This window comes from Danio aesculapii, chromosome 22 (assembly GCF_903798145.1).
Source record: "Danio aesculapii chromosome 22, fDanAes4.1, whole genome shotgun sequence".
Lineage (NCBI taxonomy): Eukaryota > Metazoa > Chordata > Actinopteri > Cypriniformes > Danionidae > Danio > Danio aesculapii.
Genome location: NC_079456.1, coordinates 26,049,900 through 26,064,742, shown reverse-complemented (window position 1 = coordinate 26,064,742; position 14,843 = coordinate 26,049,900). Strand labels below are relative to the sequence as shown.

At 37.2% G+C, this 14,843-nt stretch overlaps 1 protein-coding gene across 1 annotated transcript in view; it reads right to left on the bottom strand.

The window, feature by feature from the left end:
• Positions 1-90: 90 nt before the first annotated feature.
• The window catches only part of glis2a (GLIS family zinc finger 2a), a 33,287-nt gene continuing 18,534 nt past the window's right edge, over positions 91-14,843 (bottom strand). The window contains exons 4-7 of the mRNA XM_056447586.1: positions 14,331-14,501; positions 7,288-7,421; positions 6,891-7,009; positions 91-4,850 (exon numbers count right to left, since the gene is read on the bottom strand). Of these exons, the coding sequence (XP_056303561.1) occupies positions 4,210-4,850; positions 6,891-7,009; positions 7,288-7,421; positions 14,331-14,501 (1,065 nt within the window). The 3' untranslated portion in view covers positions 91-4,209. The remainder of the gene's footprint in view (positions 4,851-6,890; positions 7,010-7,287; positions 7,422-14,330; positions 14,502-14,843) is intronic.

The following is a 14,843-nucleotide window of genomic DNA, read 5'->3' as shown; positions in this document are numbered from 1 at the left end:
GCTTCAGATGATTGATGTGTTTAACCCTCAGGTTAAATTAAACATTAGCTTTAAATTCCCCTTTGGAAACAAAAATAGCACACTTCACAGTTATGTCATTGCACTCTTTATTAGACTGATGCGTCATAGTCTGCTATTTCATAAATTTCATTCCAGTCACATTGACAGACGTCTTGTGTTATGGTAAGAGACATTAGCATTAGCTAAGATTCATGAGACATAAGCCTCAACGTCAAGAAGGTGTACAAAAAAAAGAAGACTGAAGTAAATCTGGTAAAATATACATACATGAACTGACAATATACATCCGAATGTATTTCATACATTGTATTTCGTCAATAATGACATAACAATAGAAGGCACTTATTACTGGTAAAAATATGTTCGATAAAATATTCTGTGCAAATATATTTCATTAAAATACTTGCGCTGGCCCAGACAGGCCGTAGTCTTAGCATTTATCCACTGTGCATGGCAAATTTAAAATCAGAGCTATACATTACATACAGGACCCCCGGTGAAAACCAGGCTCCATTTTTACATTTAACTGAGAAAGCATCCATGCATTAAGGTTAAGGTCACAGAACATAATAATGAATAACAAACAGCGGAGTCCAAGTGGACTCATGTCATCAAATGACACAGTTTTGACACAGTCAATGTCTCGTCTTCAAAAATGTACATGACATAGCAAAGTTGCACCATTAAATGGCTAATAATAAAAGTTCAAGCTGATGATTACTTAAAGCAATCAAGGTGCACGTCTACACAGACAAAAGTATTACTTAAAATGACCCAAATATGTTCATTTTACTTCATTTACTTAACTCTATATTAAAAGATGATGTATCCTTTTCGTATTGCATCCTGTTCTCTTTGTTTGACCACTGTGGGTCAAATTTCCTCGTAAATGCAGCTGTCATTACACACCGGGAGACTAATTTAAACAAACAAAGGCGCAGATTATGAATTACGAAGCTCTGCCCTCTAAGCAGTTCTCATCAGACGTCACATTATGTTCATTGACATCTTTTATGGCATTCTGATTTATACCGTGTACAGATGGTGAATGAATATTAGTGTCAGGAATCAATATTTAAATTCTGCAACACTGCGTAATGTTGCATGTTTAAACACTATGTTTATCTTGCTCTTTGTTTATATCATCTCACATAATTCCCTAAAAGGCAGCACCCCAATGTCTAACATTTACAATTCATCATAAAAACAAATACAATGTGTGTGTGCAGTCACACTAAGACTACTAACTATAAAGATTACCATAATGATAACCATCTTAGTGTGTACACCAGCTGACGTTCTGTTTACTGTCTCTTGAGAATCTTTGAAGTAGCCTGTCAGTGTTTTTTTATTGTTGATCAGCTGGAAAGTGATGCCAGTGATATTGCCCTTGTTTATCATGTAATCCTAATTGTGGTTCAGATACATTTTTGGTGTATCTGACTTAAACCAGTTCAGTTTTTTGTGTGAACAGAAATCTGGATTAACACCACATTCATGAAAACTGAAATCAAATAAGAATAGGAAGATTTGGATCATATTTACAAATAGTTTTTTTAGGGTCATTACATTGTGACAGATTCACTTTGTGAAAACTGACTGTGTGTTCTGAATTGATCTCTAATTTTCTATCTAATATCTAAGATTAAGTGGGTGCAACCTGTTTCAAAAATAGCATGCCTGGTGGAATTATAAAGCAAATCAAAGCGTTTGTGGGGTATTAGACTCTGATCAGTTTCCTTTTAATAGTGTGAACAGAAAACTGGATTCACACCACATTCGAATTAGAATTAGAATAGTTTTTTTATAGTTACATTCAGGATTTCACATAACAGATTAGATTTGTGATAACTCAGTGTGATCTAAATTGATAATCTGAATGAGATTTATGTGGGTGCAACCTGTTTCAAGATTAGCATATCAGGTGGGATTACAAAGCAAATAAAAGCATTTTGTTAATCAGTTTCGTTTTCATAGTGTGAACAGAAAACTGGATTCACACCACATTTGTGAAAACTGAAATCAAATTAGAATTGGAACACCTGGATCATATTAACAAATAGTTTTGTTTTGCCTAATTCGGGAGATGACATAACAGATTTGATTTGTGTGATCTGAATTGATATCTGAATCATATTTACATGGATGCAACTTGTTTTAAGAACACAATGCCTGGTGGGATTTTGAAGCAAATAAAAGCATGTTTGGGATATCTGACCTTGATCGGTTTCATTTTCAGTGTGAACAGAAAACTGGATTCACACCACATTCATGAAAACTGAAATCAAATTAGAATTGAAACATTTGGATCATATTTACAAATAGTTTTTTAGCCTCATTCCAGATTTGATATAACAGATTAGATTTGTGAAAATTGAGTGTGATCTGAATTGATAATCTGAATGAGATTTACGTAGATGCAGCCAGTTTCAAGATTAGCATATCAGGTGGGATTACAAAGCAAATAAAAGCATTTTGGTGTATCTGACCCTAATCAGTTTCGGTTTCACAATGTGAACAGTCAAGGGGATTTAAAACACATTCATGAAAAGTGAATCCAATTAGAATTGGAACATTTGGATCATATTTACAAATAGTTTTTGTTTTGCCTCATTCAGGAACGTGACATAACAGATTTGATTTGTGTGATCTGAATTTATATCTGAATCAGATTTATGTGGGTGCAACTGGTTTCAAGAATAGCATTTCTGGTGGGATTACAAAGCAAACAAAAGCAAGGGGTATCTGACCCTAAACAGTTTTGCATTCACAGAGTGAACCGAAAACTGGATTCACATCACATTCATGAAAACTGAAACCAAATTAGGATTGAAACATTTGGATCATATTTATAAATAGTTTTGCCTTATTCAAGAACATGACATAAGAGATTTGATTTGTATGATCTGAATTGATATCTGAATCATATTTACGTGGATGCAGCCTGTTTCAAGAATAGCATGTCTGGTGGGATTATGAAGCAAATAAAAGCATTTTGGGGATATCTGACCCTGATCAGTTTTGTTTTCACAGTGCGAACAGAACACTGGATTCACAGCACATTCATGAAAACTAAAATCAAATTAGAATTGGAACATTTGGATCATATTTACAAATAGTTTTGCCTTATTCAGGAACGTGACATAACAGATTAGATTTGTGAAAACTGAGTGTGATCTGAATTGATAATCTGAATCATATTTATGTGGGTGCAACCTTTTTCAAGATTGGCATTTCTGCTGGGATTACAAAGCAAATAAATACATTTTGAGGGTATCTGACCCTCAAAAATAATCAGTTTCGCTTTCACAGAGTGAACCGAAAACTGGATTCACACCACATTCATAATAACTGAAATCAAATTAGAATTGGAAGAATTTGATTATATTTACAAATATATTTTTAGCCTTATCTGAATCAGATTTCTGTGGGTGCAGCCTGTTTCAAAATTACAATGCCTGGTGGGATAACGATGCAAATAAAAGCATGTTTGGAATATTTGACCTTGATCAGTTTCGTTTTTACAGTGTGCACAAAAAACTAGATTCACACCACATTTATGAAAACTGAAATCAAATTAGAATTGGAACATTTGGATCATATTTACCAATAGTTTTTTAGCCTCATTCAAGATTTATTATAACAGATTAGATTTGTGTAAATTGAGTGTGATCAGAATTGATAATCTGAATGCAACCTGTTTCAAGATTAGCATGTCAGGTGGGATTACAAAGCAAATAAAAGCATTTTGGGGGTATCTGACACTAATCAGTTTCGCTTTCACAAAGTGAACAGTCAAGTGGATTTAAACCACATTCATGAAAATTGAACATTTGGATCATATTTACAAATAGTTTTTTTTTTGCCTTATTCGGGAACATGATATAACAGATTTGATTTGTATGATCTGAATCAGATTTACGTGGGTGCAACCTGTTTCAAGAAAACCATGCCTGGTAGGATTACGAAGCAAATAAAAGCATTTTTGGGGTATGTGAACCTGATCGGTTTCGTTTTCCCAGTGTGAACAGAAAACTGGATTCACACCACATTCATGAAAACTGAAATCAAATTTGAATCAGAATGTCAGAAACAGTCGAATCAAATTTGAGTTTAATTTGCAAAATTAACAGCGTGATCTGAATTCAAATCCGAGTCAGAGTTACCTCTGGTGTACACAAGGAACATTTACGTGGTTGCAACTTGTTTCAAGAACAGCATACCCGGAGGAATCACTACCCATGAGTGAGGCCCTCGTCGTGCTCCCATCCTGCCTTCATCTTCATCATCAATATCAATTTCATCCTCTTCCTCGATGCCTCGTTCAGCCTGACCCCCACTTAAACCAAATGGCGGCAACAACAAAGGGTGCAAAATAGGCAACTTGCCAAGCCCAAGAGCACTGGAGCTGGGGTACAGCACTGGCCCTGCTCCTAAAAGCGGACTGAGCCTGGAAAGATCCAGAGGGTGACCTCCAAAGGGCCCGGCGAAGGCATGACCTCCAAATAATGTGGTCGTCGCCCCCGGCAGGATGAAATTAGCCGCCGTTAGGTGAGATTGATCCATTCGTCGTCCGTCCACCAATGATGCACCGTCTGATTCCAGCCTGTTGGTTCTCGGAGAAGTGGCGCGATCTTGCACTACGGCATGTCCATGTGCCTTGATGTGTTTACGGAGCGAGCTGGGATCAGTGTAGCGCTTCAGACACCCTACCATTTTGCAGCAGTAGGGTTTGTCCACGTAGTGTGTGCGCGTGTGTTTGAAGCGGTCGCTGGAGTTCGAGTAGCGTTTGTTGCAGCCTTCGTACGGACAGATGTAAGGCTTTTCTCCTGAGAGGGCAAAAGAGCAAGAGATAATAATCACAGGTTGCACTGGAGGAATGCAAAGGTCAGGATGGACCAGGTCAGATAGCAACAATTAGGCCAGGCCTGTAGAGACCTGTCATTTTATGTAGGAAAATGATGTTGTGTGTGAATGTTGGAGGCTTTATTGAGTGTGTGTACACTAGGGATAATAAATTTAATGGTATTTTGGAATTAGGTCGACACTTAGAATAAAACATAAATATTTAACTAATCTAATTCTCAATCTGGCTCGCAGAGCAGTAATTTAAACAAATGGTAGCATAAATGGGAGTTCACCTATAAATGAAAATTAAAATAAGTAAAAGAAGCATTTTTGGCATATCTGAAACAAACACAGTTAAGTTTTTGTTTTGTGAAAATAAAATGAACTAATCAGATTCAAACCACATGACGATGTATTTGATTTTATTGCTTGAAAAATGACAGCATGCTCTCATCTGTAACAGTTATAACAAAAATAAATATAGTATATTAATGTTACATATATATATTATAAACACTCACCGCCCACTATATTAAGTACAGCTGTCCAACTGCTTAATAATGCAAATTTCAGCCAATCACATGGCAGCAACTCAATGCATTTAGGCAGGCATGTAGACAAGGTCAAGACAATCTGCTGCAGTTTAAACTGAGCATCGAGCAGATGGGCTACAACAGCAGAAGACCACACCGGGTGCCACTCCTGTCAGCTAAGAACAGGAAATTGATGCTACAATTCACACAGGATCACCAAAATTGGACAATAGAAGATTGGAAAAACGTTGCCTTGTCTGAAAAGTCTCGATTTCTACACCGATATTCGGATGGTAGTCAGAATTTGGCGTCAACAACATGAATGCATGGATCCATCCTCCCTTGTATCAACGGTTCAGGTTGGTGGTGGTGGTGTAATGGTGTGGGGGTTATTTTCTTGGCACACTTTGGGCCCATTAGTACCAATTGAGCAACGCCACAGCCTACGTGAGCATTGTTGCTGACCATGTCCATCCCTTTAGGATAACGTGTCATGTCATAAAGTGCGAATCATCTCAGACTGGTTTCTTGAACATGGCAACGAGTTCTCTGTACTCAAATGGCCTCCACAGTCACCAGACTCAATCCAATAGAGCACTTTTGGTATGTGGTGTAACTGGAGATTTGCTTCATGGTTGTGCAGCCAACAAATCTGCAGCAACTGCGTGATGCTATCATGTCAATATGGAGCAAAATCTCTGAGGAATATTTCCTGTACCTTGTTGATTCTATGCCATAAAGGATTAAAGCAGTCTGAAGACAAAAGAGGGTCCAACTCGATACTAGGTGTACCTAATAATAGGCCGGTGAGTGTATACAGTAAACACACATATATAAAATATTTGTTTTTAATGTTAATATGTAATAAAATAATTATGTAAATAGTAATAATTTATTTACTTTTTTAATAATAATATATGTTTTTATAAAATAATATCTTTAGTTTTTTGTCTTATATTGAATGCTGAAATATTTCAGTATTATGAAAACTCTGTAGTGCAATTCTTTTTTAAAAACTAGACATTTATTGTTACTTGTAACAGTCATGAAAAAAATTACTTTGACTATAATTACTTGTTTAGATGAAATATGTTGTTTAGACTGCTTAAAATTAATAATTAAATATGTTTGAAAAGTTTTAAAATAAGACAGAAAGCCAGAATCACAGTTATTAGTTGCAAATAATAATAAAAAGAAACAAATAATAATGACTTTGTCCTTTTTTAATACCCTAATAAGACAACATATGATGTTAGATACAACTTATAAAATCCTAAACAAATCAAACATTTCAAAACTTCGTTCGTTTTACTTGGGTCCAGATTATATTACAAATTTACATAAATTTACAGTTGTTTTTTTACTCTTTTCTGTTTAAGGGTTAAACTAATCTACTGTAGTGTTTATGTTTGTTATGTAGCTTTTATGTTTTTTGTACTTTTTTTAACGTAAAAATGCTTCTCCATATTGTAAACGTGGGTGTCTCACCTGTGTGTGAGCGCGTGTGTATTTTCAGGTTCTCCAGACGTGAGAAGCTCTTGTGGCAGGTCGGGCAGTGATGAGGTTTCTCATTGGTATGAGTGCGGATATGAATCAGCATCTTGTACCTGAATTGAACAAATGGATCCTGGATTATAGCTCACATAATGAACGTAAACATCCAGTACTTTATGACACTTCATAATGAGGGAGTGGGTGAAACTTCAGCGTCAAGACAAATGTCATGCTTATTTTACAAAAACTTTTTGTAGAGACAAGGGATAATACTTTTTTAACCTTATAGCAAGTTTAAACTACACTTTATTGTATTCATAATAAAATATAATATAATATAATATAATATAATATAATATAATATAATATAATATAATATCCACAGTCTGACCTGGCATTAAAGCCTCTCCCCTTGCGCGCACAGCCCTCCCAGTGGCAGCAGTATCCTGAAGTTTTTTCTGGTTTCACATGCGAGTCGTTGACATGATCCACCAGATCCTGCAGGCTCTCGAACAGCAGATGGCACTAAAGAGTAAAGAAAGATTTCATTAAAGTCTCTTCTTTTTGCTCAGTGTGCATCTACAGTGTTCCAAGTTGCTGGTTGATAGTTTCTAATTAGCATTTGTATTCATGATATTTTAATCTCTAAAGTTTAAAAATGGGAGTGAATTATCATTGTGTGCGTATGGAAAAGGACTCACAGGTAACTAAACCGTATTTTTTCCCCCTATTATGGAAGTCAGTGGGGACCATCTATGTTTTTGTTACCTAATTTCTTCAAACTCTTCTTCTTTTGTGTTTAGCAGGGGAAACTGATGCAAGTTTGGAACAACATGAGGGTGAATAAATCTTCATTTCTCAAGGAAATTATCCATTATTCCTCGATTCTGAGATTTTCAGAATGTGTTCTGTCTTGAATTGATTCTGATGTTATTTTTTAACAGCAGTTAGCGCTGTATGCTTTACAAACACCACTCAAAACTAAAATAATCAATAATAAAGTCATTAAAGTCAATTTACATGACAGCTGAATGAACAGGTGCTCTTCCATGTAAGCATTTGTGTGTAGATAAAAAAAATAGGCTACTGCAGCATCTGATGATAAAATGTAGCCTAGTGTGCCATATGCTGTTAAAAACTAGCCTAGAGCACTCTCTGCTGTTAACTAGCCTAGTGCGCCATCTGTTGTTAAAATTAGCATAGAGCACAGTCTGCTGTTAAAAACTAGCTTAGAGCGCCGTTTGCTGTTAAAAACTAGCCTGGAATGCCATCTGTTGTTAAAAACAAGCATAGAGTGGCATCTTTTGTAAAAACTAGCCTAGTGTGCCATCTGCTGTTAAAAACTAACCTAGAGCTCTGTCAGCTGTTTACAAAGTAGCATAGAGTGCCATCTGTTGTTAAAAACTAGCCAAGTGCACCATCTGTTGTTAAAAACCAGCCTACAGTGCCATCTGTTGTTAAAAACTAGCCTAGAGCACAATTTGTTGTTAAAAACAAGCATAGAGTGCCAACTTTTGTAAAAATTAACCTAGTGTGCAATCTGCTGTTAAAAACTAACCTAGAGCTCCGTCAGCTGTTTAAAAAGTAGCATAGAGTGCCATCTGTTAAAAACTAGCCTAATGCACCATCTGTTGTTAAAAACTACCCTACAGTGCCATCTGTTGTTAAAAACTAGCCTAGAGCACCGTCTGTTATTTAAAACTAGTCTAGAGCACTGTCTGTTATTTAAAACTAGCCTAGAGCACTGTCTGGTTTTTAAAACTAGCCTAGAGCACTGTCTGTTATTTAAAACTAGCCTAGAGCACTGTCTGCTTTTTAAAACTAGCCTAGAGCACTGTCTGTTATTTAAAACTAGCCTAGAGCACTGTCTGTTATTTACAACTAGCCTAGAGCACTGTCTGCTTTTTAAAACTAGCCTAGAGCACTGTCTGTTATTTAAAACTAGCCTAGAGCACTGTCTGCTTTTTAAAACTAGCCTAGAGCACTGTCTGTTATTTAAAACTAGCCTAGAGCACTGTCTGCTTTTTAAAACTAGCCTAGAGCACTGTCTGTTATTTAAAACTAGCCTAGAGCACTGTCTGTTATTTAAAACTAGCCTAGAGCACTGTCTGTTATTTAAAACTAGCCTAGAGCCCCATCTGCTGTTAAAAACTAGCCTAGAGCACTGTCTGTTATTTAAAACTAGCCTAGAGCACCGTCTGTTATTTAAAACTAGCCTAGAGCACTGTCTGCTTTTTAAAACTAGCCTAGAGCACTGTCTGTTATTTAAAACTAGCCTAGAGCACTGTCTGTTATTTAAAACTAGCCTAGAGCACTGTCTGTTTTTTAAAACTAGCCTAGAGCACTGTCTGTTATTTAAAACTAGCCTAGAGCACCGTCTGTTATTTAAAACTAGTCTAGAGCACTGTCTGTTATTTAAAACTAGCCTAGAGCACTGTCTGCTTTTTAAAACTAGCCTAGGGCACTGTCTGTTATTTAAAACTAGCCTAGAGCACTGTCTGTTATTTAAAACTAGCCTAGAGCACTGTCTGCTTTTTAAAACTAGCCCAGAGCACTGTCTGTTATTTAAAACTAGCCTAGAGCACTGTCAGTTATTTAAAACTAGCCTAGAGCACTGTCTGTTATTTAAAACTAGCCTAGAGCCCCATCTGCTGTTAAAAACTAGCCTAGAGCACTGTCTGTTATTTAAAACTAGCCTAGAGCACCGTCTGTTATTTAAAACTAGCCTAGAGCACTGTCTGCTTTTTAAAACTAGCCTAGAGCACTGTCTGTTATTTAAAACTAGCCTAGAGCACTGTCTGTTTTTTAAAACTAGCCTAGAGCACTGTCTGTTATTTAAAACTAGCCTAGAGCACCGTCTGTTATTTAAAACTAGTCTAGAGCACTGTCTGTTATTTAAAACTAGCCTAGAGCACTGTCTGCTTTTTAAAACTAGCCTAGAGCACTGTCTGTTATTTAAAACTAGCCTAGAGCACTGTCTGTTATTTAAAACTAGCCTAGAGCACTGTCTGCTTTTTAAAACTAGCCCAGAGCACTGTCTGTTATTTAAAACTAGCCTAGAGCACTGTCAGTTATTTAAAACTAGCCTAGAGCACTGTCTGTTATTTAAAACTAGCCTAGAGCCCCATCTGCTGTTAAAAACTAGCCTAGAGCACTGTCTGTTATTTAAAACTAGCCTAGAGCACCGTCTGTTATTTAAAACTAGCCTAGAGCACTGTCTGCTTTTTAAAACTAGCCTAGAGCACTGTCTGTTATTTAAAACTAGCCTAGAGCACTGTCTGTTATTTAAAACTAGCCTAGAGCACCGTCTGTTATTTAAAACTAGTCTAGAGCACTGTCTGTTATTTAAAACTAGCCTAGAGCACTGTCTGCTTTTTAAAACTAGCCTAGAGCACTGTCTGTTATTTAAAACTAGCCTAGAGCACTGTCTGCTTTTTAAAACTAGCCTAGAGCACTGTCTGTTATTTAAAACTAGCCTAGAGCACTGTCTGTTATTTAAAACTAGCCTAGAGCACTGTCTGCTTTTTAAAACTAGCCTAGAGCACTGTCTGTTATTTAAAACTAGCCTAGAGCACTGTCTGCTTTTTAAAACTAGCCTAGAGCACTGTCTGTTATTTAAAACTAGCCTAGAGCACTGTCTGTTATTTAAAACTAGCCTAGAGCACTGTCTGCTTTTTAAAACTAGGCTAGAGCACTGTCTGTTATTTAAAACTAGCCTAGAGCACTGTCTGTTGTTTAAAACTAGCCTAGACCACTGTCTGTTATTTAAAACTAGCCTAGAGCCCCATCTGCTGTTAAAAACTAGCCTAGAGCACTGTCTGTTATTTAAAACTAGCCTAGAGCACCGTCTGTTATTTAAAACTAGCCTAGAGCACTGTCTGCTTTTTAAAACTAGCCTAGAGCACTGTCTGTTATTTAAAACTAGCCTAGAGCACTGTCTGTTATTTAAAACTAGCCTAGAGCACTGTCTGTTATTTAAAACTAGCCTAGAGCACTGTCTGTTATTTAAAACTAGCCTAGAGCACTGTCTGTTATTTAAAACTAGCCTAGAGCACTGTCTGTTATTTAAAACTAGCCTAGAGCCCCATCTGCTGTTAAAAACTAGCCTAGAGCACTGTCTGTTATTTAAAACTGGCCTAGAGCACCGTCTGTTATTTAAAACTAGCCTAGAGCACTGTCTGTTATTTAAAACTAGCCTAGAGCCCCATCTGCTGTTAAAAACTAGCCTAGAGCACTGTCTGTTATTTAAAACTAGCCTAGAGCACTGTCTGCTTTTTAAAACTAGCCTAGAGCACTGTCTGTTATTTAAAACTAGCCTAGAGCACTGTCTGTTATTTAAAACTAGCCTAGAGCACTGTCTGTTATTTAAAACGAGCCTAGAGCACTGTCTGTTATTTAAAACTAGCCTAGAGCCCCATCTGCTGTTAAAAACTAGCCTAGAGCACTGTCTGTTATTTAAAACTAGCCTAGAGCACCGTCTGTTATTTAAAACTAGCCTAGAGCACTGTCTGCTTTTTAAAACTAGCCTAGAGCACTGTCTGTTATTTAAAACTAGCCTAGAGCACTGTCTGTTATTTAAAACTAGCCTAGAGCACCGTCTGTTATTTAAAACTAGTCTAGAGCACTGTCTGTTATTTAAAACTAGCCTAGAGCACTGTCTGTTATTTAAAACTAGCCTAGAGCACTGTCTGTTATTTAAAACTAGCCTAGAGCACTGTCTGTTATTTAAAACGAGCCTAGAGCACTGTCTGTTATTTAAAACTAGCCTAGAGCCCCATCTGCTGTTAAAAACTAGCCTAGAGCACTGTCTGTTATTTAAAACTAGCCTAGAGCACCGTCTGTTATTTAAAACTAGCCTAGAGCACTGTCTGCTTTTTAAAACTAGCCTAGAGCACTGTCTGTTATTTAAAACTAGCCTAGAGCACTGTCTGTTATTTAAAACTAGCCTAGAGCACCGTCTGTTATTTAAAACTAGTCTAGAGCACTGTCTGTTATTTAAAACTAGCCTAGAGCACTGTCTGCTTTTTAAAACTAGCCTAGAGCACTGTCTGTTATTTAAAACTAGCCTAGAGCACTGTCTGCTTTTTAAAACTAGCCTAGAGCACTGTCTGTTATTTAAAACTAGCCTAGAGCCCCATCTGCTGTTAAAAACTAGCCTAGAGCACTGTCTGTTATTTAAAACTAGCCTAGAGCACCGTCTGTTATTTAAAACTAGCCTAGAGCACTGTCTGTTTTTTAAAACTAGCCTAGAGCACTGTCTGTTATTTAAAACTAGCCTAGAGCACTGTCTGTTATTTAAAACTAGCCTAGAGCACTGTCTGTTATTTAAAACTAGCCTAGAGCACTGTCTGTTATTTAAAACTAGCCTAGAGCCCCATCTGCTGTTAAAAACTAGCCTAGAGCACTGTCTGTTATTTAAAACTAGCCTAGAGCACCGTCTGTTATTTAAAACTAGCCTAGAGCACTGTCTGTTATTTAAAACTAGCCTAGAGCACCGTCTGTTATTTAAAACTAGCCCAGAGCACCATCTGTTATTTAAAACTAGCCTAGAGCACCATCTGTTATTTAAAACTAGCCTAGAGCACTGTCTGTTATTTAAAACTAGCCTAGAGCACTGTCTGTTATTTAAAACTAGCCTAGAGCACTGTCTGTTATTTAAAACTAGCCTAGAGCACTGTCTGCTTTTTAAAACTAGCCTAGAGCACTGTCTGTTATTTAAAACTAGCCTAGAGCACTGTCTGTTATTTAAAACTAGCCTAGAGCACTGTCTGTTATTTAAAACTAGCCTAGAGCACTGTCTGTTATTTAAAACTAGCCTAGAGCACTGTCTGTTATTTAAAACTAGTCTAGAGCACTGTCTGTTATTTAAAACTAGCCTAGAGCACTGTCTGCTTTTTAAAACTAGCCTAGAGCACTGTCTGTTATTTAAAACTAGCCTAGAGCACTGTCTGCTTTTTAAAACTAGCCTAGAGCACTGTCTGTTATTTAAAACTAGCCTAGAGCACTGTCTGTTATTTAAAACTAGCCTAGAGCACTGTCTGCTTTTTAAAACTAGCCTAGAGCACTGTCTGTTATTTAAAACTAGCCTAGAGCACTGTCTGCTTTTTAAAACTAGCCTAGAGCACTGTCTGGTATTTAAAACTAGCCTAGAGCACTGTCTGTTATTTAAAACTAGCCTAGAGCACTGTCTGCTTTTTAAAACTAGCCTAGAGCACTGTCTGTTATTTAAAACTAGCCTAGAGCACTGTCTGTTATTTAAAACTAGCCTAGAGCACTGTCTGTTATTTAAAACTAGCCTAGAGCCCCATCTGCTGTTAAAAACTAGCCTAGAGCACTGTCTGTTATTTAAAACTAGCCTAGAGCACCGTCTGTTATTTAAAACTAGCCTAGAGCACTGTCTGCTTTTTAAAACTAGCCTAGAGCACTGTCTGTTATTTAAAACTAGCCTAGAGCACTGTCTGTTATTTAAAACTAGCCTAGAGCACTGTCTGTTATTTAAAACTAGCCTAGAGCACTGTCTGTTATTTAAAACTAGCCTAGAGCCCCATCTGCTGTTAAAAACTAGCCTAGAGCACTGTCTGTTATTTAAAACTAGCCTAGAGCACCGTCTGTTATTTAAAACTAGCCTAGAGCACTGTCTGTTATTTAAAACTAGCCTAGAGCACCGTCTGTTATTTAAAACTAGCCCAGAGCACCATCTGTTATTTAAAACTAGCCTAGAGCACCATCTGTTATTTAAAACTAGCCTAGAGCACCGTCTGTTATTTAAAACTAGCCTAGAGCACTGTCTGTTATTTAAAACTAGCCTAGAGCACTGTCTGTTATTTAAAACTAGCCTAGAGCACCATCTGTTATTTAAAACTAGCCTAGAGCACCGTCTGTTATTTAAAACTAGCCTAGAGCACTGTCTGTTATTTAAAACTAGCCTAGAGCACTGTCTGTTATTTAAAACTAGCCTAGAGCACTGTCTGCTTTTTAAAACTAGCCTAGAGCACTGTCTGTTATTTAAAACTAGCCTAGAGCACTGTCTGCTTTTTAAAACTAGCCTAGAGCACTGTCTGTTATTTAAATCTAGCCTAGAGCACTGTCTGTTATTTAAAACTAGCCTACAGCACCGTCAGCTGTTTAAAAAGTAGCATAGAGTGCCATCTGTTGTTAAAAAATAGAATACAGTGCCATCTGCTGTTAAAACCTAGCCAAGAGTGTCACTTAATGTTAAAAACTGGCATATTGCACCATCAACTATTAAAAAAAACTAGCCTAGAGCGGTATCTGTTGGTAAAAACCAGCTTAACTGCTGTCTGCTGTTCAGTTATACTTTTTAAATAATACATGTACATTTGTCTGATTAATATGTTTTAATATAAAGTACACTAAGCAAGTAAATCTCCACTGTTATAGTTAAAACAACAACAGCCCTACTTTGTCACTCACCTTTAGCCAGCGGCAGGCCAGCTGTTCGTCACCCGAGGGCTCAGGGGAGTGTTGACCAATCAGCATTGAGGAGGGCAGGCGCAGGGGACCCTCTGCACCAATCGGCAGGAAGAACTGGAATCCCGGAGGAGGAGAGGCGCTGTCCTCATGGTATGGAGTGCTCTCAGATTCCTTCAAGTAGAGGAGGTTATGAATGAATGATGCATTTCTGAATCATGCCTGACTCATCCTAGATGAGGAGTAGGAGACCACCTAAAGCCTGAACAAGCCCGGACATGCTCCCAAAGAAAGAGTTCAAATCAGGATACTGTGAGACCGGACTGGCATGAATTAGTGAATTGAATTATGGGACTGGTAGTGAATAAAGTAGTCTTTCTTCATGTCTACACCACAGAGATTTGAATCACTTGAATCTGTTTACCATAAAAACTCAAGTTGAATATTTTAATGCTATTTCGAGACTCCAGTGCCATGGATTGATGATTTAGAGTTGTATAGTGTCATAACTATAAT